General features: G+C 40.4%; 1 protein-coding gene across 5 annotated transcripts; it reads right to left on the reverse strand.

Annotated features, from left to right (window-relative positions):
• LOC105513065 (cytochrome P450 3A5) lies at window positions 1-26,269 on the reverse strand. 5 transcript variants are annotated; one of them, XM_011943845.1, is made up of 14 exons: window positions 26,071-26,269; window positions 22,599-22,859; window positions 22,393-22,486; window positions 20,019-20,071; window positions 18,073-18,172; window positions 12,790-12,903; window positions 12,438-12,526; window positions 11,005-11,153; window positions 9,769-9,896; window positions 8,604-8,670; window positions 6,306-6,466; window positions 4,493-4,719; window positions 1,868-2,030; window positions 1-211 (listed from the first exon to the last, which is right to left on the reverse strand). In XM_011943845.1, exons 2-14 carry the CDS (start codon window positions 22,637-22,639, stop codon window positions 116-118), a joined length of 1,482 nt encoding a protein of 493 aa, XP_011799235.1. In that variant the 5' UTR covers window positions 22,640-22,859; window positions 26,071-26,269; the 3' UTR covers window positions 1-115. The 5 variants fall into 5 exon arrangements, with proteins under 5 accessions (XP_011799235.1, XP_011799234.1, XP_011799233.1 ...); XM_011943844.1 differs by lacking the exon at window positions 22,599-22,859 and adding an exon at window positions 19,608-19,618 and having other exon boundaries at window positions 18,073-18,164; window positions 20,025-20,071; window positions 26,071-26,241; XM_011943843.1 differs by lacking the exon at window positions 22,599-22,859.
• Between the last annotated feature and the right edge of the window lie 1,694 nt (window positions 26,270-27,963).

Raw genomic sequence — 27,963 nt, forward strand, 5'->3', positions numbered from 1 at the left:
TACAGTAGATTAAGCCCATCTTTATTTCAAGGTTTTATTGACAAAGTAAATTGAGATCTCTGGTGTTCTGGGGCACAGCTTTCTTGAAGAACAAAGTAGAAGTCCTTAGAATAACTCATTCTCCACTTAGGGTTCCATCTCTTGACTCAACCTTTAGAACAATGGGTTTTTCTGATTGAAGAAGGCCTTGGTTGCCTAATTTCAAGGGGATCTACAAAAGTTAAACAAGCATATGGAGAATTAATAAATGAGATGTGAGAGAAGAAAAGATGGAAGCAAAGTAGAAAAAATACATGAATGACAGAAACGCTTTGCAAGCTTATATAAACGACTCTCAACACCATGTATCTTGGATTCTTCGTACTTAATCTATAAGCTGGGTAAATACTGGATAGTAAAAACCCTCACCATCCATCATTTAACAAAATATTTATGGAGCACCGACTCTGTGCCAGGCCTGTGACAAATTCTTGTGGACTTGTGTTTTTTTTCTTTTTTTTAAAAAAAATTAAATGTGAAGTAAAAAGGATGAGTTTTAAAAATTAAATTCAGATTATGAGGTATAATGGCAAACTACTTTGGAATTGCCATATAAAGTTAAATTTTTGTAGGTTAAAACTTGCAAGGTAATCCTGAGTAGCTGTTGTACAGTTTAATTATGTGGGCAGTTTTCAACTTCCGGAGTCTAGTAACCCCTCCCGAGTGAACCCATCAAGTGCAATGATGGGAAAGGTCTTCAGAAGGAATTATTCTTTTATTTTTAACATCTCCTCTTGGCTTCCAAGCGTAGTGCAAACAGGGAAGTTCTCAAGTTGTACAGTGACTCATACTGCTAGCACTATTGTCACTGAGTCGCTCCTTCACTGTTGGGGGAGCCACCAACAGAGTAACATTCTGATCTCAGTTCAGTGAGGGGAAAGCAAGTTGCCATGGATACAAAGAGTTGCCAGCCTGAAATGCCTGAGAACTTGCCAGGGAATATCTTCCCTGTCCCAGGTGTGCCAGTGGCCCACTTTCTCTCAGGGCTGAGTTCCCTGCCTGAATACATACATAGGAAAGCTACACAGCTGCCCTGAAGCCACTGATGGATGGCAACCATCTCCATCCTCCTGCTCTCCCAAGCACAAAGTGAACTTAAGGTGTGGAGTTGCATATTAAATGCACCAGTGCTGGAAATAAGACTTATAGGCTATTGCTTAATATGAATCAATGACATCTGTTCTTTAACTTCTTCAAAGAAAAGATTTTAAATCTTTCTATAGATGTATCACCTGGAACATAAGGTCAAACACTAAGGATAGCCATGCTCTCTGGTAGTCCTTCATATCCACCAGAAATTAGTCATTCTCCACCTTGGCTTCATGTGAGAACCCATCAGGGAGCTTTTAAAGTCACTCTCTGGGTAAATTAGTTAAGAATTTCTGAGATATCGCAGGCATCGTGAATTTTTAAAGCCCCCTGGTGATTCCGATATACAGCTAGTGGTTGTGAACCACTGTCACGAGAGAGCGTCTACAGGCTCTGGTGATGGAGAGCATCATTTAAGTCACAGCCAGGTAATCATTGCACTTCATGACTGTGCAGAACACTTCCTCTTTCCAACTGGCTTGAAACTGATTTTAAAATTACTCAGGTTCAAAGAGACTGCACATAATCATGCCATGCAAATCTGCAGGGACTTTACATGATGTTCTTAATGCTACAGGTTTTGAAGTCCAGAACTGAAGCATCCTTAATGATCAAAGATGGATCCAAAGACGTTCTTTGGTCCATAGAATGAATTATTAGAAGATATGCGTATTCTTTTAAAAAATATATACCCTTCTGTTAAAAAATTCTTAATACAACATACAGAAAGTGCACTGACCTGTGTTTCTTTACAAGGTTTGAAGGAGAAGTTCTGAAGGACTTTGATTATAGCAAGTTTCATGTTCATGAGAGCAAACCTCATGCCAATGCAGTTTCTGGGTCCAGTTCCAAAGGGTGTGTATATGTAAGGCTCTATGCTGTCCTTGTTCTTCTTACTGAACCTAGTTCCATATTGGTAGATTAAAAAGTTAATGAAATATGAAAACCACAGAGTTACATGTTAGGGGTTCTTATTTAAGAACCAGCCCCCTCCACCTCCCAACCAGTAATACCCAGGATACTTTTATGGGCTGGTCATTGGAATCCTGCTTTGGTTATTTTGTTATAATAATCGTAACCTACAGGTCCTTTCCATTCTCCATACCCTATAGGAGCGTTCAGATTTCTTGAGATGAGATGAATGTTGTTGCAAATCAAATTTATCTCTAAACTCTAAAATTCTATTCAGGGTGGTGATGTGTTCACACTCTAAAAGATACATAAGTGATAAGACTGAGGGATGTGAAAGTGGATTCCTGCCTCAACTCACACTTATGTTGGTCACATGCTCATTCATGAGAAAGGAGAAGGAGAAAGTGCCTTGTGCTATTTCAAGTTGTTATTTTTCCCTTTCCTTCTCCTGTCATCTCTTTTTTTCTAATTCCCCTCCTCCTCCTCTCCACCTTCCCCATCCACTTTCTCCTCTGCCTGCTTCTCTGCCTCCTTCTCTTCCTGGTTGTTCTGTCCATCTCTTCCTCTCTTTCTCCCCTACACCCTTATAGAATAGTTTAAGTCGAATAATTTACATGGGCATACGATGCTACCCTACTGTAGTGTCATCACTGCTTTCCTTGATGTGTTCCACTAGGCTATAAATTCTTTGAAGATTGACCCATGTTATATTCAAATTTGATTTCTAAATATTTGATTATAGTAAGGAAAAAATGTTGATCTGAGGAAAGTAATGGCATTGTTGTCATATGTTTTAACAGGAGTTCTTATATTTTGGAGAGCATTCTGAAATATTTACAGGCTATTGCTTCAAAATAACATAATAGGCAGGAGGAGGGTGGTGGTGGCATTTGGATGGGGTTGCTAACATGGATTGATGGCTGTTGGAACCAGTGATAGATACATGGAGATGCACAAAAACTATTCTATAGGCTGGTGTCTATAGAATATACTTGTGTATATGTCAAACATTCTCTAATATATATACACACACATATACATGTATGGATTTAAGGACTTATATAAATCATGGATTCATGGACTTATATAAATCATGGATTTATGGACTTACATAAATCATGTGGATTTATGGACTTATATAAATCATATGGTTTTATGGACTTATATAAATCATAGATTTATGGATTTACATAAATCATATAGATTTATGGATTTATATAGATCATGGATTCATGGATTTATATAAATCATGGATTCATGATTTAGATTTGTATAAATCATATGGATTTCTCCCTGCCTGGCCAAGTTCCTGACACATGGCAAGCACTGTGTCTTTGGTGACTGAGTGATTCAAAGTGAAGTACAGCGAGTGGTCTCTGATTTCGTCTTAGTGCAGCCACAGGAGGTGGAAGTGCTGAGCTTTCAGGAAACATAGAAGTCCTCTACTCTAGAAAACAGAGAATTTGGTCAGCTCTGACTTGCTCTGTGAACAAGTATTATGTGCAGACTCCATGCTAGCACTAGGGACACCATGGCCAACAAGACAAGGTCGCTGCCGTCAGCAAACTTGCAGGTAGGGGCCAATGAAAGTCTAGATCCCAAGCATCCTAAATCACCAGCCAGTACCTAAAAATGTCATTCTAAATTTTGCTTAATAATACAGTAATGAGAAAACACCAATTGTATCCAGAGTGCAAACTGTGCCTAAGGCCTGACCTTGTCCCTGAGTTCCCAGAAGAGCATGCTCAAGACACCTCCAAGGAGGAGTTTGTGAGATGTCTACTGAGAGTATAAGGGAGCTGGCACAGGACTGCAGCCACAGACAGGACCAGGAGGACCTGTGCTGTCTTGTGTCCGCAGTGATAGCCCTAATCATTAGGGCTGAGGACTTCCCAGGACCTCAGCCTGCACTGTTATGATTACCATAGAGGAAACAGCAAGCAACGTTGAAAGCAAATGGAACGTGGAAGCATGTTTTAAAGTTGCCATTAAATTCAGAGAGCTAAAGGGCACAGCATAGAAAAAACGGAAAGGAATAAAAAGCCTATACACCTGAAATAATTATCATGGTTAAATGGTTTATGGCATATGCAATATATACATATATATTTATAGTAATGTAGGTCAGTGGATAGTTTCCTGTTAAGTAAGCAAGAATTCAAATAAAAAGTGATACCATTCTAGTTTTAAAACATCTACATAGGCATAGAAAAATGCCCACAGGGACATAATTGATGATCTTCATCTTAAGGTGCTGGGACTGTGGATGGCGGTAGTTTCATTTTTTCTAGTCTGTGGTTTGTGAACTTTGATAATTATCACTTTTTTGTGATAAAAAGACTTACAAGCAAAAGATTGTACAACCACACGATTGTCATGTAGATTAAGAGAGGCAGAATATGCTTGAACCAGCCCGGTTCAGGGTGAGCTCCATTTCCTGGGAGCCTTGTACCTTTCAGGGCGGAACTCCTCAGGTTCTGTCCAGTACTTTGGGTCATGGTGAAGAGCATAGGTTGGAATCACCACCATTGCCCCTTTGGGAATGAACACCCCATTGATCTCAACATCTTTCTTGCAGACCCTCTCAAGTCTAATACCAATTGGGAATAATCTCAGTGTCTCATTCACCACCATGTCAAGGTACTCCATCTGTACCACGGCATCATAGGTGGCAGGTGCCTGGGAAGAAAGAAACAGATTTGGATAAATTGAGATTTTGAATTAACTCTCAACTGAGTCCATGCAGTACTATTGAAGTATCAGAAGTTCCAGAGAATAACTCATACTGGTAAATGATCATAGCATTCGTGAAGTATTTTAATAACTGTCATGTCCATTGATGTGCTCAGTGACCTACTGAGATGTATGGCAGGGTTATGAATGTAGGAGATATTCAGGACCATCCTCACCCCAGGGACTGAAATCCTTAGCATGACCATATAGTGATTTTTCTCTCTCATGGGAAGAAATGTGATTAATGGGCTATGACTAATACCACCAAATAAAATACACAAAAGTCACTATCACCTTTCAAAAAGAGGTCACACATCTGTACCAGGAAAGAAAAACAGGAAAAAGAGCAAATATCCTGTTCACACAAGGATTATTGGTTGAAAAGTCCTGCTTGGTAACTCTTTTGAGGAATTTGAGACCAGCTTGGGCAACATAGTGAGAACCCATCTCTACAAAAAATACAAAAGCTAGCTGAGTGTGGCGGCGTGTGCCTGTAGTTCCAGCTACTCAGGAGGCAGAGGTGGGAGGATGGCTTGAACCTGGGAGGCAGACTTTGCAGTGGGCTGAGATTGCACCATTGCCCTCCAGCTTGAGTCATAGAGTCATAGACCCTGTCTCAATAAATAAATAAATAAGTAAAATTGAGGATAAACTTGTTCCTTTCTATCACAAATATGACACAATAAATTTATGATTGGATGCTACCAAGGTACACAATTTGAGTTGTTGTTAAAATTATGAAGAGAATAAAACCCCACACTCAGCCCCATCCCCTCCTTTTGGAACAGTCCCCTAGTTGTTGCTTCAGGGCTGGACTGTAATCTTCAGGGCTGGATGTAAACATCCCTTTGTGTCTGCCTCACTGCCACACCAGGGTCAGCCCCACAGGCCAGGTCTCTTCACACCAAAAAGAATCCCAGTTTGGGCAGAAGTCTGAGAACTGGATGATATGTACCTAGCACTTGGTGTTATATTTGGGAGGCAGTATTGTAGAGGTTACGAGTTTAGCTCAGGAGTCAGATACCCTGGTTCCTAGCTTGGGTTCTTTGCCAGTGGCTACCTGACAGGTGCCAGTGGCTACACGAGACAGGTGTGGGGAGAGCTGAGTCAGCCTGCACCACGTCCCCAGGGCCAGGCTCCGTCAGACCACAGGCAGACCAGAGCAAGTCCAGCCAGTATCAGCAGAGCTCACTATCCAGTCTTGTGGGCAGTAAATGCTTATCATTAGATGCCACTGAGGTTTTTGGATTTTTATTTTATTTTATTATTATTATTTTTTTACTTAGCATTATTGTGGTAACAGAATGCAGATGAACCAGGGTCAGCAATATTTTACAAAGATCTTATGCTTCTGCCAGTAGCAACCATTCCCTATGTTTCTCCCTTTGTTTTTCTCCTCAGAGGCTTTCTGCATAGTGTCAGTGAAAGAATCAGTGATTGTGCTTTTCATAAATATCCTCCCGGGAGTGGTGAGGAGGAATTTTTACTCAGGCTTCACCTCTTCCCTTCATCTCCAGGGGTCATCCCCTCACCTTATTGGGCAAAACCGCATCAATCTCCTTCTGCAGTTTCTGCTGGACATCAGGGTGAGTGGCCAGTTCATATATAATGAAGGAAAGAACGCTGCTGGTGGTTTCATAGCCAGCAAAAATGAAGATAATTGATTGGGCCAGGAGCTCCTGATCAGACAGAGCTGAAAGGAGAGGAAAGACATTTTAGGTAAGTCAGGTTAACATACAACATCACAGCTTAGATGAAATCTAAGTGAAGCTCTCCAATCCCAAGAGGAAAAAATGGAAAAGCAGTTCAGAATCACACTGGGGGTGGTTTTCACTCCGATGTGTATCTTACAAAGGGCCAGAACGAGGCAAAATCATTTAAATCCAGGTTTTCCCAAGGTCTGCATGATTGTGGGCCATCCACTCCTCCTCATGGCATCCCAACACCAGCACAGCTGTAATTTCCAGAGAGAGCATTTCTGTCTTACATACTCAGTGTTATGGGTGTGCACCTTGAATGATCCTAAGAGTACTTTATCTGTAAGTAAATATGGGGTAGCCTTTTCCCGAAGAAAAATTTGATTTTCTACAATAGAGCTTGACAAACTTTGAGAGAATTCCAATATAGCTTGACAAACTTGAGAGAATTTGCAATATTTAGGCCCTTTTCTCTCTATATGTTTGAGGGAACTTAAAGGACCAATATTGAGCTACAGATCACCTCTTGCTACTCCAAGTGTGTTTCATGGACCGGCAGCACCAGTCGCATCTGGGAGCTTATTAGAAATGCGGAATCTCAAACCCCACCGTCGAACTACTGAATCAAAATGCAAACTTGCAGGAGATGTGGTGATTTGTGTGTACCACCTCACTTAAGCAGCATGGATTACATGTTTGACAGGCATCAGGCAATACAAGATCTAGGGTACAGTTCTCAGAATGGACTATCTCAGGGTGTGCAAGACAGCAGAGACAGACAAAAAGCCAGAAGCGTGGTGATTGACTGTAGTCTGATGGATGGCATTAATAAAATAGCAAGTTCATATGATTACAAGTTGGCCTCTCTCTTGATATTTCTCCTGAGAGAAGCTCACGATGATCCGTCACTGGTCTGTTTGATCAGGACTAGATTAGGACCTTTACAGACCTGAAACACAAAAATAAATATGGTGCCTGCTGCAACCATGTAACTCACAACCAAACACAATATAAAATGAGTGTGAGAAAGGTCTATAGAGTTCTAATTTACCAGTGAATATTTCTGTATGCTGCTATGGGTAAATTCAACCATCCAATTATTTTATTCAGTTACATTGAACCCCATTATACTGAGTTGAAGTCGAAGTGTAATTTTAAAGTTGGGAGCTCTGCTGTCCAATCGGGTAGCCACTATCCACCCATGGCTATTTAAATTCAAATTTTATTCAATTAAAATTAAATACTCTTAAAAATTGTTCTTCAGTGACATTGGCCACATGTCCAGTACTCAGTGGCTATAGGTATCTAGTGATTTCTATATGAAACAGTGAAATGATAGACTATTTTCTTTATCATAGCAAGCTTTAGTGAGATAGATAGATGATTGACAGATAGATAGAAAGACAGAAGTAGATGTAGACATGGACATGTTTAAAGTGGTGTACTGGAGTCTGCCCAGTCCTGCTCTCTAGAACCAATTGTTAAGTATTCGAGAATTTTGTGGGATGGTTGCCACATTTTGGTAGGTTTAAATTGACCATGATTATCATTTTGCCACTGTCTTAGTAATGATGGTTTTAGTCAAAACTAGTAGATAGTAATGATGGTTTTGGTCATAACACTAGTAGATAGAAGATTGAAGTAGATTTACATGGTCTCAGAGGTTTCCCCCATTAGTTACTTATGCATTTCAAAGGGAGAAACAAAACTTTACAGTAGATTAACCTGGCAAACACACTTTCATCAAGTACTGCCAGTTAAAATCACCCTTACTGGGACAGTGTGCCTCCTGATCGGTATGTTTGATATAAATTTCCAAGTAGAGGTTCTCACTTGGTGGATCTGGAGGGGGCTGAGAACTGGCATATGAGCTCATGTAGGTGACCCACAAACCACTGACTGTCCTCCAAACATTCTAGGTTTTCTTAGCATTGCCATTCAAGCCTGGAACATGGATATACCTGTGGGCTTCTGGAAAGTGCCTCCAGCTACCATTTATAACATCTAAATGTGTGTTGTTCTGCTATGTGGCAGAAATTCTCATCTTCCTGGAATACTTCCTGCACATTTTCAGAACAAGGGCCTCCCTCCTAGTGTCCCCACCAGTAGCCCTCAGGAGCACTTTTTGGTTACCTTCGTGGGACTCAGTTTCTTTCGAATTCTGAGAGTCAATCATCAGCTGAAGGAAATCCACTCGGTGCTAGAAGCAAAAAGAGAGATTTCATTGGCAGAAAGTTACTCATGAAGTCAGAAGTAAATCAAAAGTGCATTCCTCAGCCTCCCTTCTTGACTTCCCTCCCTCAGTCTCCCTGTGGTTTCTGGAAGACCAGAAGTCTGACGGGTGTTGCCTTGTCACCAGTTGACAAAAATATTCATCTAAATCCTTGGAAAGCAGGATGTTTTCCTGAACAAATCTAGCTGTCATGTCTAATTGCTTTTTGGCCTTTGCCCTCCCTGTTCCTCATCTTCTCTGTCTTTTGGATACAGCTTTCTGGCCGAAGAGTTGCCGGGTTCCATCTCTGGTGGTAACTGCTTACCCAGGAAGAAGTCCTGGATCTTTTATTCTTCTACCTTTTTCTTCAACAGTGTCCACATAGATTTATCTCCTGACATTTCCAGAACTCATCAGTAGCTTTTTTGGGGGAGCATTTTCAAATACTCCAACATTCTCAAACTTTATATAATATTCAGTGACAGCTGGGTTACCTGATCCTGCCTCCCTGACCTGCAGACATCCTTTGGCTGGCCTCTAGGGCTCTTGAAGGCAAAGCTGAGTTAGCCAACCTTGCAGCCTCAATTCTTGGAGAAGACCCCTGTTTACTCCAGGCTGGGAAGCACTCAAATTTACCACACTCTACATGTCAGCAGTCCGCAGGTAGCCTGATAGGACCCTTCATTGCAGAATATGTAAAATAAGAGTCTTGGATTTAAAATGCTTCTTTACCAATCTGTGATATGAGGAAAGCATAATACCAGTAAAATATATTTTCAAACAGGAAACTTTATCCTTTGACAATCTATTGAAGGAAAGAGAAGTGGTAAAATTATATCTCAATACTGTTTATATCATGACATACTAATTATTGTGCCTGATAGCAAGTTTTAAATGCTATCTCTCTGACTCTTTCTCATCTCCTTCTCCAATCTCCTTCTTTATTTCTACCAAATGACTTCCCTTGTTCTAAACGTAAGTTCTCTGTCTTTATTTTTAAAAACACAGATACATGCACTATCATATGTATAAAATCTAAATTTATCAAAAACTAAACATCGTCATTTAACCACCACCAGATTTTACCTTTTGTTTGTCGTTGAGGCGACTTTTTTTCATTCTGTTTACAGATTTATTTAAAAAATTTATGGCATCTTTTGGAAACACAGAGACATTTAATGCTTCAAAAGCTGGGATAAGGAATGGAAAGAGTGCTGTGGGAAAAACAAAACAAACAAAAGGAAATCATAGTGAAAATGCAAACTTTACCTGGAGCAATTATAATTTTCTCTACCAGTAATGGGAATAAGAACATCGTGATTCTCAACTGGAACCCGTTCCTTGTATCATGTTTGCCCCTCTTTCAGGTCGGTGACTGAGCAAGAGCAGGTCTATACATAGGAAGCACCACTACAGCAGTGAGATCAAAGGCACCTTCTGCGTCTTTGGAGTGACCAAAGACGTCACTTGACCTTGACCTTGACCTTTTAGCCTTTTATCTGTTGGACTAGAGTTTTTGGATTACCTTGACCTTTTAGCCTTTATCTATTGGACTAGAGTTTTTGGATTAATGTAGACCATAATCTGCTGCTTAACTTAATCATGCTGTTGAGGAAATGATACACAGCATCTATACATCAACTTCCTTGGAATAAAACTAGAAATCAATAGGGAAAGAAATTTGGGAAACTCATACATTTGTGGAAGTTAAACAATACAGTTTTAAATGAGCAGTGAGTCAAAGCAGAAATCAAAAGGGCAACAAGAAATTCTTTTGAGATGAACAAATAGAAGACATGATATACCAAAACACAGGATGTAGCCAACACCAGTGCTCAGAGGGAAATTTATAGCTGTAATGTCTAAATTTAAAAGAAGAAAATATCTCAAATTGATAATCACCATTTGCACCACAAAACACTAAAAGAAGAAGAGCAGATGAAACCTAAAACCAGCAAAAGAAAGAAAACAACAAAGACTAAAGTACAAACTCATGAAATAGAGAATAAGAAACAACAGAAAAATCAATGATATTATTTCTATGAAGTGTCTGGAATAGACAACTCTATAGAGGCAGAAAGTCAATTATTGGTTGCTTAGGGTGATGGGGTTTGTGGTTGGGGGTTGATAGCTTAAATGTATGAGGGCTCTAGATTGACAAAAACATTTAGTTTACAACAGTAATGGTCATACATATTTTTGATTATCTTATAAACAATGGAATTGTACATTTTAAGTGGATGAATTATATGATATGTGAATTCTATGTCAAGAAAGCAGTGATTTTGAAAGGAAGAGAGAAAGAAATAATAGTCTACATACCTATTGAGAGAAATAATGGATCTAAGAAATCAAATTTTAGGAACTTCTTAATGCTTTCCACAAAAGGGTCTTTTGGATTGTTGAGAGAGTCGATGTTCACTCCAAATGATGTGCTAGTGATCACATCCATGCCGTAGGCCCCAAAGATGCTGAGTGGCGAAAGATATGGAAAATTAAAATCAGCACCTCTTACCGTCCTTCCACTATACATGCAGCAAGAAACCCACATGTCCAGTCAAGACAGATAAAGAGCCACAGACTTTCAGAACTATCTGCTGAGTCATCTTCCATCAACTCCCTCAGAAGGTGGTTATCCGGTGCCAGTGATGCAGTTGGCCCTATGCTGGGGGCGATGGAGACACCAAGCTGAGTTAGACTCACCTCTGAGGACAAGGAGCTCAGTCGTAGGAAGACAGAGACCCATTATCAGACAATTACAATAGCATGTATTGAGTGTGGATGATACAAGATGTGTAAGCACCGTGCTTCAGCAGAACAAGAGTGGAATAATTAACTCTTCCTCGTGGATTCAAGAAAGGTGGCGTTGTCAGACTACATACTCTATGCCCAGAGCAGATTCCTCTTCAGCACTTTATGAAACAGCAACATCCTGTTCTGAGTTCCTAGAAATATCATCCTTTATTCTATACAATCCCTGCTAAAGCTCTGGAAAACTCCACTATCCCCAGCTCCTCTGACCTGAAGTTGCCCTGAGGACAGAGTCATTTCTGTAAGATGTGACAATCAAGAATGTTCTGGTTAAAAAAAATAGATCTCTCCAACATTGATTTGGAGAATCCTATAGCTGAGTGACCACATGTTCCAAGTCTGACCAGGACAGGCTCCGATTACACTTGTCGTTCCTGCATAATTGAAGCACATACAGGTGTAGACAGCAAATAATAGGCTTGCCCTACCTATAGCATTTCTAGCACCCTTTCTTTTTTGAGATTGGAGGAAAAGGAAGTAGTGGGAAGGTTTGATAGTTCATAGTTTGCTGATATTCTCAGAAAAACCATGAAGGGATTGAAATTGTTCCAAGTTCCCCATTGTAACTTTCCCATCTTACCCAATGCAAGGCAACAAGTACCATGCTTGCCTAACCACAGTTCCGTATCCACTACACTCAAAACTTTGATACGATCATGCTTTTTTATTTCTAAAGTATGTATTTAATCTCCCAGAATATTTATGGTGACAAGTTAACAGATAAGTAAATCCTGGCTCCTGTGCACAGGAGAGAAGGCCCTTTTCCCCTGCTGACTTGCCTTCTCACGGGAGCCACTCCCTCTTAGGTGACTCTCTGGAGTTGCAGCACTGCCCTGCTTTTGTCTGATCACTGCAGTAACCCAACAGTGGGACTGTTGACTCCATGGCAGGCAGCTGGAAGGGCTCATGACAGCTCAGAACCCCATGGCTGTGTTCCTACTTACTCTTTCAAGGTGACAGGCTTGCCTTTCTCTGCTTCCCGCCTCAAGTTTCTCACCAACACATCTCCATACTGGGCAATGATGGGGAACATCTAAGCACAAAAACAGATCACTACCTGTAGTTAAATGTGCAAACTCAAGTCCCAGAAGGACATGGCTTTCTCCAGCATGGAGCTGTAAGTGACATTTTATAATGAATTTTGTGATGTGTTTTCTGTACATAAAGATAAAAGACCATTTTTAGGAAGCTCGAACTCAGTGAACTACCCCTTGGAAATGGACTGTGATCTTACTTTCTACCTGTCCCCAGATTCATTCTTTACATTTCTAATTAAAACTCATCTTGTTTTCATACCTCCTTGAGTTTTCCGCTGGTGAAGGTCGGAGACAGCAATGACCGTATTCTCTTCCATTCGTCATCCTCAGCTATAGAGATGGCACTTTTCATAAGTCCCACTGGACCTAAAGGCTAGAGTTCAAAGCAGAAACATTTTGTCTCACATTACTTGTGGTGGTCTTCATGGTTGCACAAAATATGTTGAAGAGGCATCACTTATTTAACAATTATTTATTGACTGTATATGATATTATGGCAGGCCACATCCAAGATGCTCAATAGAGATCCTAGATGTCTAGCCTCTTCTGAGTGTATGTGGGGCAGGGGTGGGAGTGGGGAGACCCAGCCGTCTGGTGTGGTCTCCTGCGTCTCTATCTCAGTCTCCTTTTAAGTGCAAATGCTCCACATGGTAGGGAACACTTCTTCCAGTGGAATAGACAGGAACAAGACCTAGCCCTTCCTCTGAGTGTGCAGAGTAGAAAAGGATTGGTGAGAGATGGGCAGATTGTGTGTTGCCTCAAACCAGCTCTGTCTTTAATACACCTACAGCATGGGCGACTTGAAAAAGTTATGCCATGGTGTGGTGATTTTTTAGAAAAGTAGGTAATACTTAAGACTAGAAGCCTGTTTTGAAGGAATAATGCAATTCCATGAAAATTCTTTTCTCTTAATTTTTTATTCCATAAAAGAAGAAAAAAGAAAGGGATAATTCTTCTTCCCAACTTGGGGCTGGACTATCAAGCTAGCATGCTTGGAAGTTTCTCTTATCTTCCACAACTATGTTTTGTTTTAAAATGTATACTTCCAGCTGTCATGATAAAATCTCAATACACTAGGAAGAGAGAGACAGTTCCTTCACTTGATAAAGACAATCTATAAAAAAAGCAGTTAAATCACATTTAGTGATGAAGGACTGAATGGCTTTTCCAAGATCAAGAAGAATTCAAAAATGCCCACTCTCAACATTCTTACCGAAGAGCATACTGGATGCCTTAATACATTAGACAAGAAAAAGAAATAAAAGGCATACAGATTGGAAAGGAAATAATAGAATTGTCTCTATTTTCAGGTGACATAATTGAATTGTATGTATAAAATGTCAAGGAATATACAAAAAGACTTCTAGAATGAATTAAGTTCTGCAAGGCTATAGGATACAATCTCAACACACAAAATCATTCACATTTCTATGTAACAACAATCAATATGTGAAAATACAAGAAGAACAATATCATTTACAGTTACTCCAACAAAAATGAAATATTTCTGGTGTAAATCTAACAAAAGATGTACAGGATCTCCATGCTGAAAACTACAAAATGTTGAGGAAAGAAACAAGAGCTAAATAAATGGAGAGGCATACTATATTCATGGAATGAAAGACTGAACATCATAAAGATAGAGATTATACCCAAGTTGTTCTATTGGTTTAATTCAAGCTTGTCCAACTTGTGGCCTGCAGGCCTCATGCAGTCCAGGATGGCTTTGAATGTAGCCCAATACAAATTTGGAAACTTTCTTAAAACATTTTGAGTTTTTTTGCGATTTCTTTTGGTGATTTTGTAATTTGACTATGCGATTCTCAAGGGTGAACTTTGTAGACGACAATGGAATGGAAAAGTATAATCAGAGTATGTCACATCCACAAATAATGGACTAGTATCCATAATTTGCATTATAGTTGCGAACAGTTCAGCTAGAAGAAATGAAAAACCTTTAAAATTAACTAACAAAATAAAGAGTGAGAGGACGCTATTGCAATGCTACGTGAAGTGAATTGTGACAAAGAATTCAAGTGTGTATTCTGGACAAGGCAGAGCGCTGCTGTACAGCAGACACTCTCGCCATTTGTATGCATGTGTGGCTTAAGTTTTAAGGTGGTTTGCGACTTCCAGTGTGTTATCTACCAATCATGGACAGCTGAACTGACACCATCAGATATTAGGTGTGTTTGTGGTGATTTGGCAAGTAAAACACAGCGATTATCAATAATATTTCAACCTACTTTTGTAAATGATAGCTGTTCAATATTATTTAGAAGACATGTAAGTATTGTTATTTGATTATTAAACCTTGCTTTCTATTTTCCTCTCTGTTAATTTTCATAATAAAAGTAAATATAGTTGCTTATGTATTATAATGCTTTTAATTCCAGAATGGCTTCCACAATGTCTTAAAAAGAAAACAGAACTCTAAGAAAGAAAAATTATGGATGAAGGAAGATTGTTCAATGAAAGGTCGACAAATGACTATTTTTCTTGTTGAGGCAAATAGCGAAGCACTCTGCTTAATTTCTATGGAATTTGTGCGAGTTTTCAAAGACTACAATTTGAAGAGGCATTATATGCAAAAACCTGCTGACAAATTTGGTGTGTATGTGTTGTAAGGACAAAATGGCAGAACTGAAAAGAAGTCTCTTTTCAACAAAAGAGATATTTAAAATAGTTACAACTCAAACGAACTCTATTGTAAGGTAAAAACTAGTTATGTGTTAGCAAATTTAATAGCAAAAAAGTCAAAACCATTTACTGATGGTGAGTTTATTAAGCAATGTATGGAAGATGTGGTAGATATTATTTGCCTTTAGAAACTGATATTTCTAAAATCAGTTTGTCTCACCAGACTATAGCCAGGAGAACTGAAGAAATTGGGAAATCTATTGAAAGACGTTTGGAAAGTAAAACTGCTAATTTAAAATTGTATGCTTTGGTGATGGATGAAGGCACTGACTGACACTACAGATACGGCACAACTTGCTATTTTTGTTGGAGGTATTGATGATGAATATAATGCCACTGAAGAAATGAAAATGTCACCGTGCCATTAAAAGACACAGCTAAATCAAGAGATTTATACAAAGCAATGTAAAATACATTAAAGCAATTTTCTTTGTCCATTGTAAACATATCTGATACAACTACAGATGGTGACCTGGCGATGGTAGGTAAAACAGAGGGGCTTGTACAATTAATAGAAGATGATGCAATTGCCGCACAAAGCTCAACATTTGATGAAGTATTATTGCATAATACATCGAGAAAATCCATGTGCACAAGCTTTAAAAATGGATAACGTCATGCCAATTGTCATGAAGGCTGTAAATTTTACAAGGGCCCAGGGATTGAATCATCACTAGTTCCAGGAATTCCTTAAAAGTATGGATGCTGACTCTAGCAACGTCATTCCCTTTTTAGAAGTAAGACAGTTAAGCAAGGCGAAATGTAAAGATTTTATGCTTTGTGATGTGAAATCAAGCCATTTATGGTGTCAAACACAAAATTTGTGCCAGAACTTGCCAATGAAAACTGGCTTACAGACTTAGCATTTTTAGTGGATTTGACAGCCCATTTAAGTGAGTTAAACTTGTGTCTTCAAGGTGAAAACCAACTTAACAACACAATGTTTCAAACCATAACAGCATTCCAAATGAAACTGAAATTATGGCAAGCTCAAATTAAGGCAAACAATTGAATGCATTTCGACGTGTTGGCTAAACATGGTCCTGTGAACAGCCAAAAATATGCATCCTTGCTTTTCAATTTGATACAGGAATTTGAAAACAGGTATTTCAAGATTTCTGAAAAAATAATCAGTATTTTGGTATATTTACGACTCCACTTTCAGTTGACATAAATATGTTACCTGCCAATTTTCAAATGGAATGCCAAGAGCTGCAATCTGACTTTCAACTTAAAGAAAAATTTCATCATCCTGTTTTACTAGATTTTTGTGATACTATCTTGCCAATGACAAATATCCCTTGCTTCACAATTCGTGTCATTGCTTTTAGGCAGCACCTATATTTGTGACCTACTATTTTCAAGGATGAAGAACATGAAGAGTAAAACTAGAACCAAAATATCTGATGAGCACCTTGAGAACTCACTGGGAATTGCAGCTACTTCCATCAAGCCAGATACTGATGCATTAGTTTCTCAAAAACAATGTCAAGTACCCCACTAGTTTTATGTTGTTCTCTTTTCTTTTATAATAAAAAAAATCAAAAAAAATAGTGACTTTTTTTTTAGTTAGATATGTACATTTTCTATATCAGTGATTGCAAACTTGGGACTGTTCAGTTATTTTGAAAGACCCTCTGAAAGGGGCAATGAATAATGAGGATTATTATGTGAGGACATTTTTGCTTATCTGTGGTGGTAGATATAATGAAAACTATACATGGAGTGTGTGTGTGTGTGTGTGTATGTATTTTATGTGTGGCCCAAGACAATTCTTCTTTCGCTGTGGCCCAGGGAAGCCAAAAAATTAAGTACCTCTGCTTTCATTCAGTTCTTATCCAAGTTATGGCTAGTTTGTTTGTAGACACTTATAAGCTTATTCTGAATTTTTATGGAAAGGCAAGGGACAAGAAAAGCTAAAACTATTTTGAAAATATAAATCAATGAAGTAGAAAGAATCGCTCTATATGATGTTAAGAGTTACTCTACGCTACTAGAGTCACCACAGTGTGGTATTGGTGGAGGAGTAAACACAGTCATCAGTGGGACAGAGTAAACAATAAGAAATAGATGCACAAAGTGTGCTCAGCTGATTTTTGACAATATGCCTACCTTTCCAAAATGGTGTTGGAACATTTGGACAGCCATAGTCCGCAAAAAGTGAACCTTGATCTGAATCTAATAACTTATGCAAATATTAACACAAAATGGGTAATAGAGTTACATTTTGTAAAGTGTTAAACTATATAACTCTTAGAAAAAGCAATGTAGAAAGAAGGGCTAAGCAAAGGATTTTCAGACTTGACACCAAAATAACAATCCATAAAAGGATATATTAATACACTGGCCTCCTCAAATAAATTAAAGTTTACTCTGATATAGACCCTGTCAGAGAAAAAGACAAACTCCATGTTGTGACTGTAGGGTAGCAGGAGGGAGCCACATGGTGATGGAATAGGTCTGCATCTTGATGATGCTGGTTGTTGCACAAATTTAGGAATGTGAAAAATTTGCACACAAACGAAAGCATGTAAAACTGCTGAAATCTGAATAAGCTCTGTAAACTATATCAAAGTCAATTTCCTGTACTATAGCATCAGGTTGGTGCAAACGTTATTTCAGTTTGCCATTTTAACTTTTGCGCCAACCTAATATGAATATACTATATTTATAGTTAACACAGGATTGCAAGATGTTACCATTGTGGGGGACAGGATGAAGAGTACATGGAACCTTCCTGTACATTTTTTATGTAACTTTTTGTGAATATATAAGTTTTTTCAAAATGAAAATTTAATCAATGGATCAATCATTATTTAAGTTTCAAAAAATGGATGCTTACCCTCCGGTTTGTGAAGACAGAATAACATTCTTTCACTAGCACTGTTTTGATCATGTCGGGATCTGTGATGGTCAGCACAGGGACCGGACCATCTTGCGTTCTGTGTGGGGACAACAGAGCTGATTAAACTTCACTGGCCCGATTCTGCAGCTGGAGCCACACCCAGGAAGCCAGACTTTGATCCTGATGTCATGTAACCCATGTCCCTAGTTGTACAACACACAGCAACCTTAGGTTCTAGTTCATTAGGGTGTGACACGCGGCAAGAGTCTGACACAGGAGCCACCCAAGTCTTCATACGATGAAGGGTAATGTGGCCCAAACAGGGAAGAGACATTGCAAGACCAAAGAGCTCTTTAAAGACATCATGGCTAGAAATGACAGTACAGCATTTGTTAAGCTGGATGGTGCATACGTGGGTATTTCCTATGCCACTCTCCATAATGTTCTATATGTTTAAAATACTTCATTATCAATAATATTAGGTCAGTGAAAAATTGAAGGCAGGTAAATCATCAGATGCTCAAAAGAGTAAATGTTGCAAGGGGCAGTTGGTGTGGGGACCACGGACATCCAGAGCTGTGTGTTCTTTCTACTCAGTCGTGTTGCCTGTATGGGCTGTCCCAGCTCCACAGCACCCTGCAGCCAGCACTGCAGTTTCTGAGGACTTGATGAGAGAAGATGAAGAAGTACAAAGAGGCAAAGCCTTCTCCCGCTTGCATCTAGTGAACGAACACACCACTGCACCTCTCCCACTGCTGTCACCAAAACTCTAGCCCCGCTGACAGGGAACAGCTGCTGCAGTTGGCTGAGGCCACCTTATAAAATCACAGCCCATCAGCCCACCAGGGAACACAATGGTTTAAGAATATTCAGCCTTTCTTCTTCAAAGTAAGCAAAATGGTATGAACCAATAAATACTTATATATCCTTCTATTAAAAAGTCTTGGCTTAAATTTAAACAACAAAGTGGAACAAAAAGTTCCATACTTGCAGAGAAAGTTTTAAAAAGTGGAGCATAAATGGTTTCCCAATCTGTTTCTCTACTATTTCTCAATCCTTCTTTCAAAAGCATGTTAGATTCAAAGTCTAAATGAAAGAGTTTTGGCTTTTAAATGAAAGTGAATCAATATGGGAAGGAGATGATGCCATGTATTTATGAGCACATATTAGAAGGATCAGAGACAATACATGTGATAAAAGGGCACCTAAGGAAGAAAAAAAGAAGAGGGGGATAGGCAGACACTGGACAGAAGGCGATACTGGGAGTCCCTTGGCCACCAAAGCCTGGAGAAAAGTGGTTACCACAATGTTCCCAGCCTAGTTCAGATTGAAGACCTCGACACCTGGTGACACATGGGATCTTTGGTAGGACAAGCCTCGAAAAATTTTACAATAGCGAGTGTGAACGCTATCAGAACCAAAGTGACATCACTAATTGTTTTTTAACCCTGACAAATAAATCCCAAGAAGCCTATGAGGAGAGGGTTCTCATACTTGTGTTCCTGGAAACAAACCATTACAAAAGTCTCTACCAAAACCACAACTTTGCACAAAGTCCATTTCAACTTTACACAAAAATATTTCTGCAAGGACACCTGCCCAGCAACTGGCTGTCCAACCTTGGTGTGGTGTCACCCTTGTTATTGATCTTTGTAGCTAACAATAATTACCTCAAATCAGTTATGAGATTCTCCTTACATTTTCCTTGGAGCATCTTTGTCTTGTTTACCTCCCTGAATTTGCACATCGTTTATAATGGCAAGCAGATTCCCATTGCAATATTCTACTCCCAAGTAATTATCCTCTTCTTTCAGAGAACCTGTCTCTTAATTGCATTGGCAAGAGCTTCATCCCATGAAGCCCTGGGCAGAGACTATCCTCTTTGCAGTGGGTAACCTCATCACGGCAGTAGGTCTATCCAATGGAGGTTCCAGAATACTCACCTCCACATTTTTCCATACTTTTTATAACATTCTGTGTCAAATTTCCAGATACCCTGGGAGAAGAAACAAAATACAATTTGATTATTATTTTAAATAGAATGAACCCTACCTCTAATTGGGGCTGAAAACAGTTGCATCCAATGAAATCAGACCTCAGGCCTGCCATCTTTCACTGGCAGTTGTAGGAAGCTTATTCAGAGATGTCTTAAGGCAAAGGCAAGAAAACAGAGGATATATTTGAAGTGGGGACTTTAAAGTCACTCTTGAATTTTCTCCAAGTACCGAAGGACTCACCCTTATCTATGACTAGTAATTCCTTGTCTTTCTGATGTATTTTTGCTTTTTCTTTTATTCTCTCGAAAGTCTCTTAAGCTCCTGAATGATCACCTGCAAGGGCAGGGGTGAAACTGAGGCTGAGGAAAAGTGAGTGTCTGCAGGGAATGCATAATTTTTTTTATCTCCTCCATCAGTATCCTTTTCATTTATCTCATGTGCTCTCTCCAGAATTCTAGCAGAATTAGAAAGTTAAAGAAACCAGGGGCCTCTTTTAGTCTTGCAGATTTAGATAAGTCTAAGGCATGTTGCTGAGGGAGAAAATGAGTGAGTGAGTGAATGAGAAAGTAGACTTCCTTTCCGGTTTTCTAGCTTAACACAGAAAAGATGGAGAAGTGCCACCTCTACAGATCACACCCAATTACAATGCGTGCTCTGAGCTTTCACTTCTGAAACGTAAAAACAAACCTTCCTGTTGCTAAGATTCAGCTGTGATGTTTTAACTATGCAAAAGAAGGTCCCAGAAATGTCGATCTACTACAAGAGTTGATCTGGGAAAGATGGAGAAGAAATTACTGCTTTTATCGAGGGTAAAGTGGTATAGAATTCTCAGACAGTAATCAGACAACAGAGGCCTCAGTTGTGAGTGTTAGAATCTGAGAAACAAGCTTCAGGTACACAGGATAGGAAGTCTGGGCTGGTGCTGGCCTTCTGGACATGAGCTCGTGACTTTCCCTCCAGGGGTCAGACCTTGGGCAAAGCATCAGACCAGGGTAGCCACAAAGGCTCAGCCACAGTTTACAGTCCATGTGGCATGTATGACATTCTGTTCAGTAAAATTAAATATTTAATAATTTTGTCAACTATTTCCTTTCTAATGATTATGCATAAGTGTTCGCACCTTTGTGTAAAAAACAAACAAACAACAACAACAAAAAACACCAAATTCATTTTCTGCTTTAATATCTGAGGTTGATAGACAACCACCATCTCATCTCAGTTACATCCACTCCCTGCTCAGACTCGCCTATAGGGTGCAGCCTTTGAAGGAAAAGAAGTAAAGCAGAACCCTCTTGTTCTTTCTTTCAAATCTACAAAAGATGTTATAACAGCTGGGATAGAGCCATGGAAATATGCCTAGAGAGTTTAGCAGTTCTTGAGAGAATTCAAATAGGTGCAAATTACCTGATGGTGAATATTTAGGTTGCCTAATAAACTAAAGTTTCAAAGTTGTCCAGGAGGAAGGGGAAAAAAGACTGCTCATGAGCTCTTGCTACAAAGAACCAAGTTTGAATCTGGTACACACAGCTAATGAGCCACTAACTAGCAGGGTCCCCCTTCCTGCTTTTCTCTTAATACTACCTAAGTATGACTATACCTTCCTGGGAACCTGCAAGGAGCAAAAAGAAAATCCTCTTTATGGTGCCACGAAGTCTGCACATCAAGTCCTGAACATCAAGTGCTGATCTCCCGGACATCTGGGCTATTCAACTGAGGCAAAGCTGAAGCTCCTGAGAGTTAGCAAGAAAGCCCTGGGTAAACCTGGCCATGCTCTGGGTGGAGCCTACACATCTTTTCTTTTCTTTTCTTTTTTTCTTTTCTTTTCTTTCCTTTTTTTCTTTTTTCCTTCCCTCCCTCCCTCCCTCCCTCCATTCCTCCCTCCCTCTCTCCCTCCCTGCTTCCTTCCTTCCCTCCTTCCTTCCTTTGTCTTGCTCTGTTGACCAAGCTGGAGTGCAGTGGTGCGATCACAGCTCAATACAGCCTTGACTTCCTGGGTTCATGCAATCCTCCCACCTCAGCATTCAGGGTAGCTGAGACTACAGGCATGGGCTACCATATCATGCACAGGTAATTTTTTCTTTCTAGAGACGGAGGTCTCACTGTGTTGCCCAGGCTGGTCTCAAACTCCTGGGCTCAAGGAAGTTGCCCACCTTGGACTCACAAAGGCTGAGATTACAGGCATGATCCACTGTACCCAGTCCCACCATTTCTGAAGATGTGAAACTTCAGAACTCCCTCCCAAGGAGGAGCATTTTTACTGATGGAACTAAGCTGATGTTTGCAACCATGAGAAGCAAAAGAAGAAGTTCAAACAACTCACCTGACGATAGGACAAAATATTTCCCAAAAAAGGCAGAGGTGTGGGCCCTGGAATTCCCTGTCTCTTAAAAAGTCCATGTGAACGGGTCCCATATCTATGAAGTGAAACAGACATCAGGTCACAGCGTTTGCGACTTTATAGTTCGGAGGGCTGCTGAGTTACCGACTAAGGAGCTGGAATGGTTATGAGAGGGAGGTAATATGTACACGATAAATAATAACAGCAACTCCAATGGCAGTAATTGCATTCACTCATCAGGTCCTTTCCTGACTCTACTCTGAGACCCCCCAAAATCTCAATGATTAGCTGAAAGCAGCTAAAGTCTTCATAGTCCCAGTCATGGAGTGAATACTTGATAAATGTCCTCAAATGCTCCTGAGAGGTTCAGGCAGGAATTCTTCCAGAACACTTCATTCCCTTATATCTGTTTAGTAAGTGGACTCTTCCCTGATTTGGGGATTCTCATCCTAGGTAGAAAGGGTAAGACTTTTTTTGTCTTCTGCATTGATGATGGGATTTTGCATCGCTGTATCCACTCAATCACAGAGGGTCACCGAGAGCCTGTGCTGACAATTTGCTCAGAAACTTTTATGCTTTTTCTTCCCTCTCATCTCTGACCCTATTTTAGGATCTAGCCCTTAAACCTTCATTCACACAGAGGCCTTGGAGGAGTCATGGAGTCCTTATTTCTACAGATTGACAACTGTGTTCATGGCATCCATTGGCCTTATAGAAATGTGGGCAGCTTTCAGCTACACCTCAGTCTCTGATTTGAACTATTGAGGAGGATGGTTGACCCATATGTCCTTGAACGATGGTGTGCAGAAGAACCAGCAACTAATACTTCTCAGGTAATACTCACCTGAGAAGCACAGTGCCAGGCACGCTCATCTTTTTCAAGGTGGTCAATCGAAAACAGTCAGTTCACTGCCTCTGTACATGAAGTATCTCTGAGGAAAAACTCATTAAGCCTGGTGTTCACTATGGCAGGCCTGCCTGCAACTCATCTTTCGTGAGTCGTGCAAACTCCTCCAACTGATAGATCTAGATCCTTGCAGATCTTCCCTCTCTAGTGTGACTGAGGGATGGAAAACTGGAGGAAGAAGAGAGGCTGAAGGAAGAGGTTGCCAGACACTGATTCAGCTGTGAAGCTGTTAGCCCCACAAGGTTGACTCCAGAGAGGCAAACTACAAAAATGTAGCGGAAAAAGATGATGTGCATAAAAGAATCCACATGCCTCATACGTACCTTCAGCTAAAAGACAGGGAGGGACCTTCCAAAGTCCAGGTACTTTCCGGTTGATAGCAAAAGATGCAGTATCGCATATAAGAGAAGTAATGATAAAACATCCCAGAGAATTGTATTAAGACCTTGCTTACTCCTCTTTAGAGGTTAGCCTTCAAGGCAGTATAGGTTCCAAACATTTTGTAACCATCCAATGACTTACAAAATGTGATAAAAGAAAACTAAGAAATTTCATGAAGGGCAGGATTTGGAGGACTCAGCAGGGGCAGCATGGGCAGGCCCAGTCATACATTTGGTTCCCTGCCCTAGAACAGTTAGTGGAAATGCTTGCACCACCTGCCAAAACCAGGGTGGCCCTGGGTATTCCCACTTCAGTTCCCCCCTTTATTGTCACAGCCATGTCAAATCAATGACACTAATACTCTGCTCCTGAACTTTAAACATGTTACCTGACCTCTCAGGTGAGGACAAGCTATTGAGTTAATGTGTCAGCAGCATTGGCGCCCAAGGAAAGATCTTGGTGAGTATATAGACTCACATGATACCATGTCAAGGCAGACGCTGGGCTGGGTGAACTCTTTAGTTTCTTTTCAGCTCCCCTCTGTTTGGTAGAGTAATGCTGCTTTTGGTTCCAATGAAGAGGCTAACAGAAAAGCCAGTCATCTAGTGCATGTAATTGTGTTGGCCTAAGGAGGGCATGGTCTACACTGCAGTATCTGACTCCTGGGCTGCACCAGCATCATCTAAAGCAAAGGTATTGTCCGCCTGGCTGCCCAAATCTGTAGTGACAGCCCCACAACATGGCAGAACACACACAGAGTGACATAGATGGTGCCCCTGTGTCCAGGCTTGAAGCAGATGAGATGCCAACCTGTTTGCCCTTTGAGTGATGTCCACTGGGGGGCCAGGACCCATGACTACCTCTTTTCAGTTCTACCCTGAGAGCTGAGGAATCTTTTCTCACTTCATACTGATCCTACCTGGATGCCTTTTCTATCGTCACTGGCTCACAGTCTTGCTTACCCCCCTGCCCTGAGAGTTTAAGCTAAATTGCTAAGCAGGTATTTTTGAAAAGGAGGTATTAAAATAAATGGCTGGGCAGGTATATTTAAAAAGACATTTGTGCAGTCTTGTCTTAGAGGTATACATTCGTGCCTTAGACTAATATTCCTGACATTTAGGAAAGGTGACATTATTTTACACACATTTATTGTCACAAATACTGAACTCACAGCCCTCTTTTATCATCCAGAAGGAACATGCTGGAAATAGTCTATCTCCAAAAAATTCTGGTTTAAATAGGTATGAATTTAAATCATATCAATTCATTTAAAAATGTTAGACAATGGAAACCATGTTCCCACAACTCACTGAATTCCTAAGCTTTCTGTGAAAGAATTAAAATGAGGTTTATATTTTCTATTTTCATGTCATTGTGGTTCCCTACTCTTAGTAAAAGTCAAATGGAGGTAGAAGTCAAATGTGACAGGTACCCACAGTGGAAAGTAACTCTTCTCTCCACCTGCTCTAGGATGCTAGGAATCCCACCAGTGAGAGGGTTCATCCTCCTGTACTGTAACATAAAGGTGAAAACGTGTACAATCCAAATTGGCTTTCATGGCTCCTGCCTTTTCAGGCTGCTAGCAGATTCCCATTAGGTGAGAAACAAAGCTGTATATTAATCCTAGCCTCCCAGAGACCAGAGGAAAAAGATAAAGAATAAATCTTCAGAACTTCCTCCAAGTCTCCTTTGCTCTAGAGATTAATCATTGCAAGATAAATAGTTCTGTGTATGACAGGGTGGAGGAGTGACTCATAGGAGGGAGGGGATTTTCAGGGGCATGGCACAGGAAAGAGGGAAGAGCCAAGGGACAGCTTCCCCTGAAGTATTGGTGTTCTCTGGTGCCTCATGTAAATGATGTCCTGGGGTGGAAGGCAGGGGAGCAGGAACCACCGGGTTCACAGGGGACAATACATCTACACATCCCTTCCAGCAGACACAGAACCCAGAAAACAAAGATAAAGAGACAAAAACGCAAGCCACACCCTCCTGCCCCCAGAATCCCCAGAGCCTGGGAAGGGGATGAGGATCACACTGTCCGTCGTGATCAGTAGTTTGTAATCTGCCTTGGCTGTGTTTTCATAGATTAGTGTAGGTCAAGTCTAACCTAATCAGATCACTCCCACTACCAAATACTGTCCCTAAACCCTCCTAGTCACCAAAATTAGAAGGTGGATGGGAGAAATGCTTATTTATTCCTTCAGCGATCTGCATAAGAACAATAATAACCTCTCTGTGTTTGTAACGTCCAACAATTGTACTACTACTCCTTGAACATCTCTTTTGGTCTTCTAAGCAGATAAGGGAAAAGGGGCCCAGTTAGCACCCCAAGTCCAAGGAAACAGAGGAGAGGCGCCTGGACAGTTACTCACAGATAGAGGAGCACCAGGCTGACAGCCAGGAGAAGCCAGGTTTCCACTGCCAAATTTGGGATGAGGTCCATCGCCACTTTCCTTCTTCAACTGTCTCCTCTGAGTCTTCCTTTTAGCTGCGTGCTGCTGTTTGCTGGGCTGTGTTCATGGAGCTTCCCTGCCCTGCACAGCAGTCTGCAGGCAAGCTGCTGAAATGTTTCTGTGCTGGAGAAGGAGGCGGGACTGCAGCTGTAGCCAGTAGCAAAGAATTGCACACACCCCTTTGCTGACCTCCTTTGAGTTCATATTCTTTAGGAATCATAAACAATTTAATCAGTGTTATCAAGGAGTCCAAGGATTCTGATTTCTTACCAGAAACTGAAGTGGAGCCATTGACATGAAATCTGTTAACTCTCCTCTCACCTGCCCTTGTTTCCATGGCTGTCCTCATTCCAGAATACTTGAAATCCATCCCCACAAGCCACACCTGCAGATCTTTACCCATGCAATGCCCTCTGCCTGGAGTGTACCTGTGCCCCCTAGATGACTCCTATACATTCTTCCAAGCCTAGATAGACAGACCCCTTCTGTTAAAGTCTTTGCTTACCAACCTCCTCACACAGATGTCACCATTTCCTCCTCTTGATGCCTACTATCCCCCTCACACAGTCCCATTGTCCTCTTTCCTCTCTACCACCATTGTGGGTTTCTGTGCATGTTTCCCTTAGCAGAGGTGAGCTCCTTAAGGGCACAGTCTGGTATTATTTACTGTCATGACCCTGGTCACTAGCAGGGTTCTATACACACAGTGGGTGACCAGAAAGGTTGGTGGAGTTGACTTGTTTGAGATTGCTGGCCCCTGCATGTCATCCCCTCTGACTCTGTGGTGATAGCGACAGCCTAATTGTTGCTTGGGACTCAAATGCAGCCAGCAATTGGTCTTGTCTGGAAAGGAAAATAATAGAAGACATGTTCTGCCACTTAATTTCTCATAAGGTAACATAACATGAAGAGACTTACCTGTTGAGAGTTGTACTGAATGTGTCAAGGAAGATACTGTGCATCAGAAGAACACCCAACTACCCTGTGCCTCTCCTCTATTCACTCCTGTATTAAAACATTCATCATGCATTTTAAAGGCTGTGCTCCCAGTACTTAGGGTACAAAATTGACTAAGACCCAGACATTAGCGCAATTGTTTTGATTTGTATATCCCACAAATAAGTGAGAACATGCAATGCCTGTATTTCTGTGCCTGGCTTATTTCACTTAACATAATGACCTCCAGTTCCATCCCCGTTATTACAAGTAACAGGATCTCATGCTTTTTTCATGGCTGAATTGTACTCCATTGTGTATGAGTAGAGTACTCTCTTTATCCATTCATCTGTTGATGCACACGTAGGTTTCTTCCAAATCTTGGCAGTTATGGATAGTGGCTATTGTAAACATGAGAATGAAGATATCTCTTCAATATATGGATTTCCTTTCTTCCAGCTGTATACCCAGCACAAGGATTTCTAGATCTTACAATATTTCTATTTTAATGTTTTGAGGAACCTCCAAACTGTTCTCTATAGTGGTTGTACTAATTTACACCAACAGTGTAGAAGAATTTCCTTTTCTCCACATTCTCGCTGGCATTTGCTATTGCCTGTCTTTTGGATAAAAACCATTTTAGCTGGGGTGAGATGATATTGTAGTTTTGATTTGCATTTCTCTAATGATCAATGATGCTGAGCACCTTTTCATATGCCTATGTGGCATTTGTGTGTCTTCTTTTGAGAAATGTCTATTTAAATCTTTTGCCCATTTTTTGATTATTAGGATTATTAATTTTTTTCTGAAGAGTTGTTTGTGTTCTGTGTATATTCTGGTTGTTCATCTGTTGTTGGAGCGTTAGTCTGAAAATAT

Source organism: Colobus angolensis, unplaced genomic scaffold, assembly GCF_000951035.1.
Source record: "Colobus angolensis palliatus isolate OR3802 unplaced genomic scaffold, Cang.pa_1.0 Scaffold222, whole genome shotgun sequence".
In the NCBI taxonomy this organism is placed as follows: domain Eukaryota; kingdom Metazoa; phylum Chordata; class Mammalia; order Primates; family Cercopithecidae; genus Colobus; species Colobus angolensis.

Bases quoted from the DNA above. Each gene is read 5' to 3' on its own strand.
- LOC105513065 (XM_011943843.1), bottom strand. From the start codon at position 26,141: ATGGACCTCATCCCAAATTTGGCAGTGGAAACCTGGCTTCTCCTGGCT. The intron at 12,904-18,072 runs GTAAGCATCCAT...TTTGAACTCTAG, and splicing joins CTGTCTTCACAAACCGGAGG to CCTTTAGGTCCAGTGGGACT. The intron at 212-1,867 runs GTCAGTGCACTT...TAACTTTTGTAG, and splicing joins AACCTTGTAAAGAAACACAG to ATCCCCTTGAAATTAGGCAA.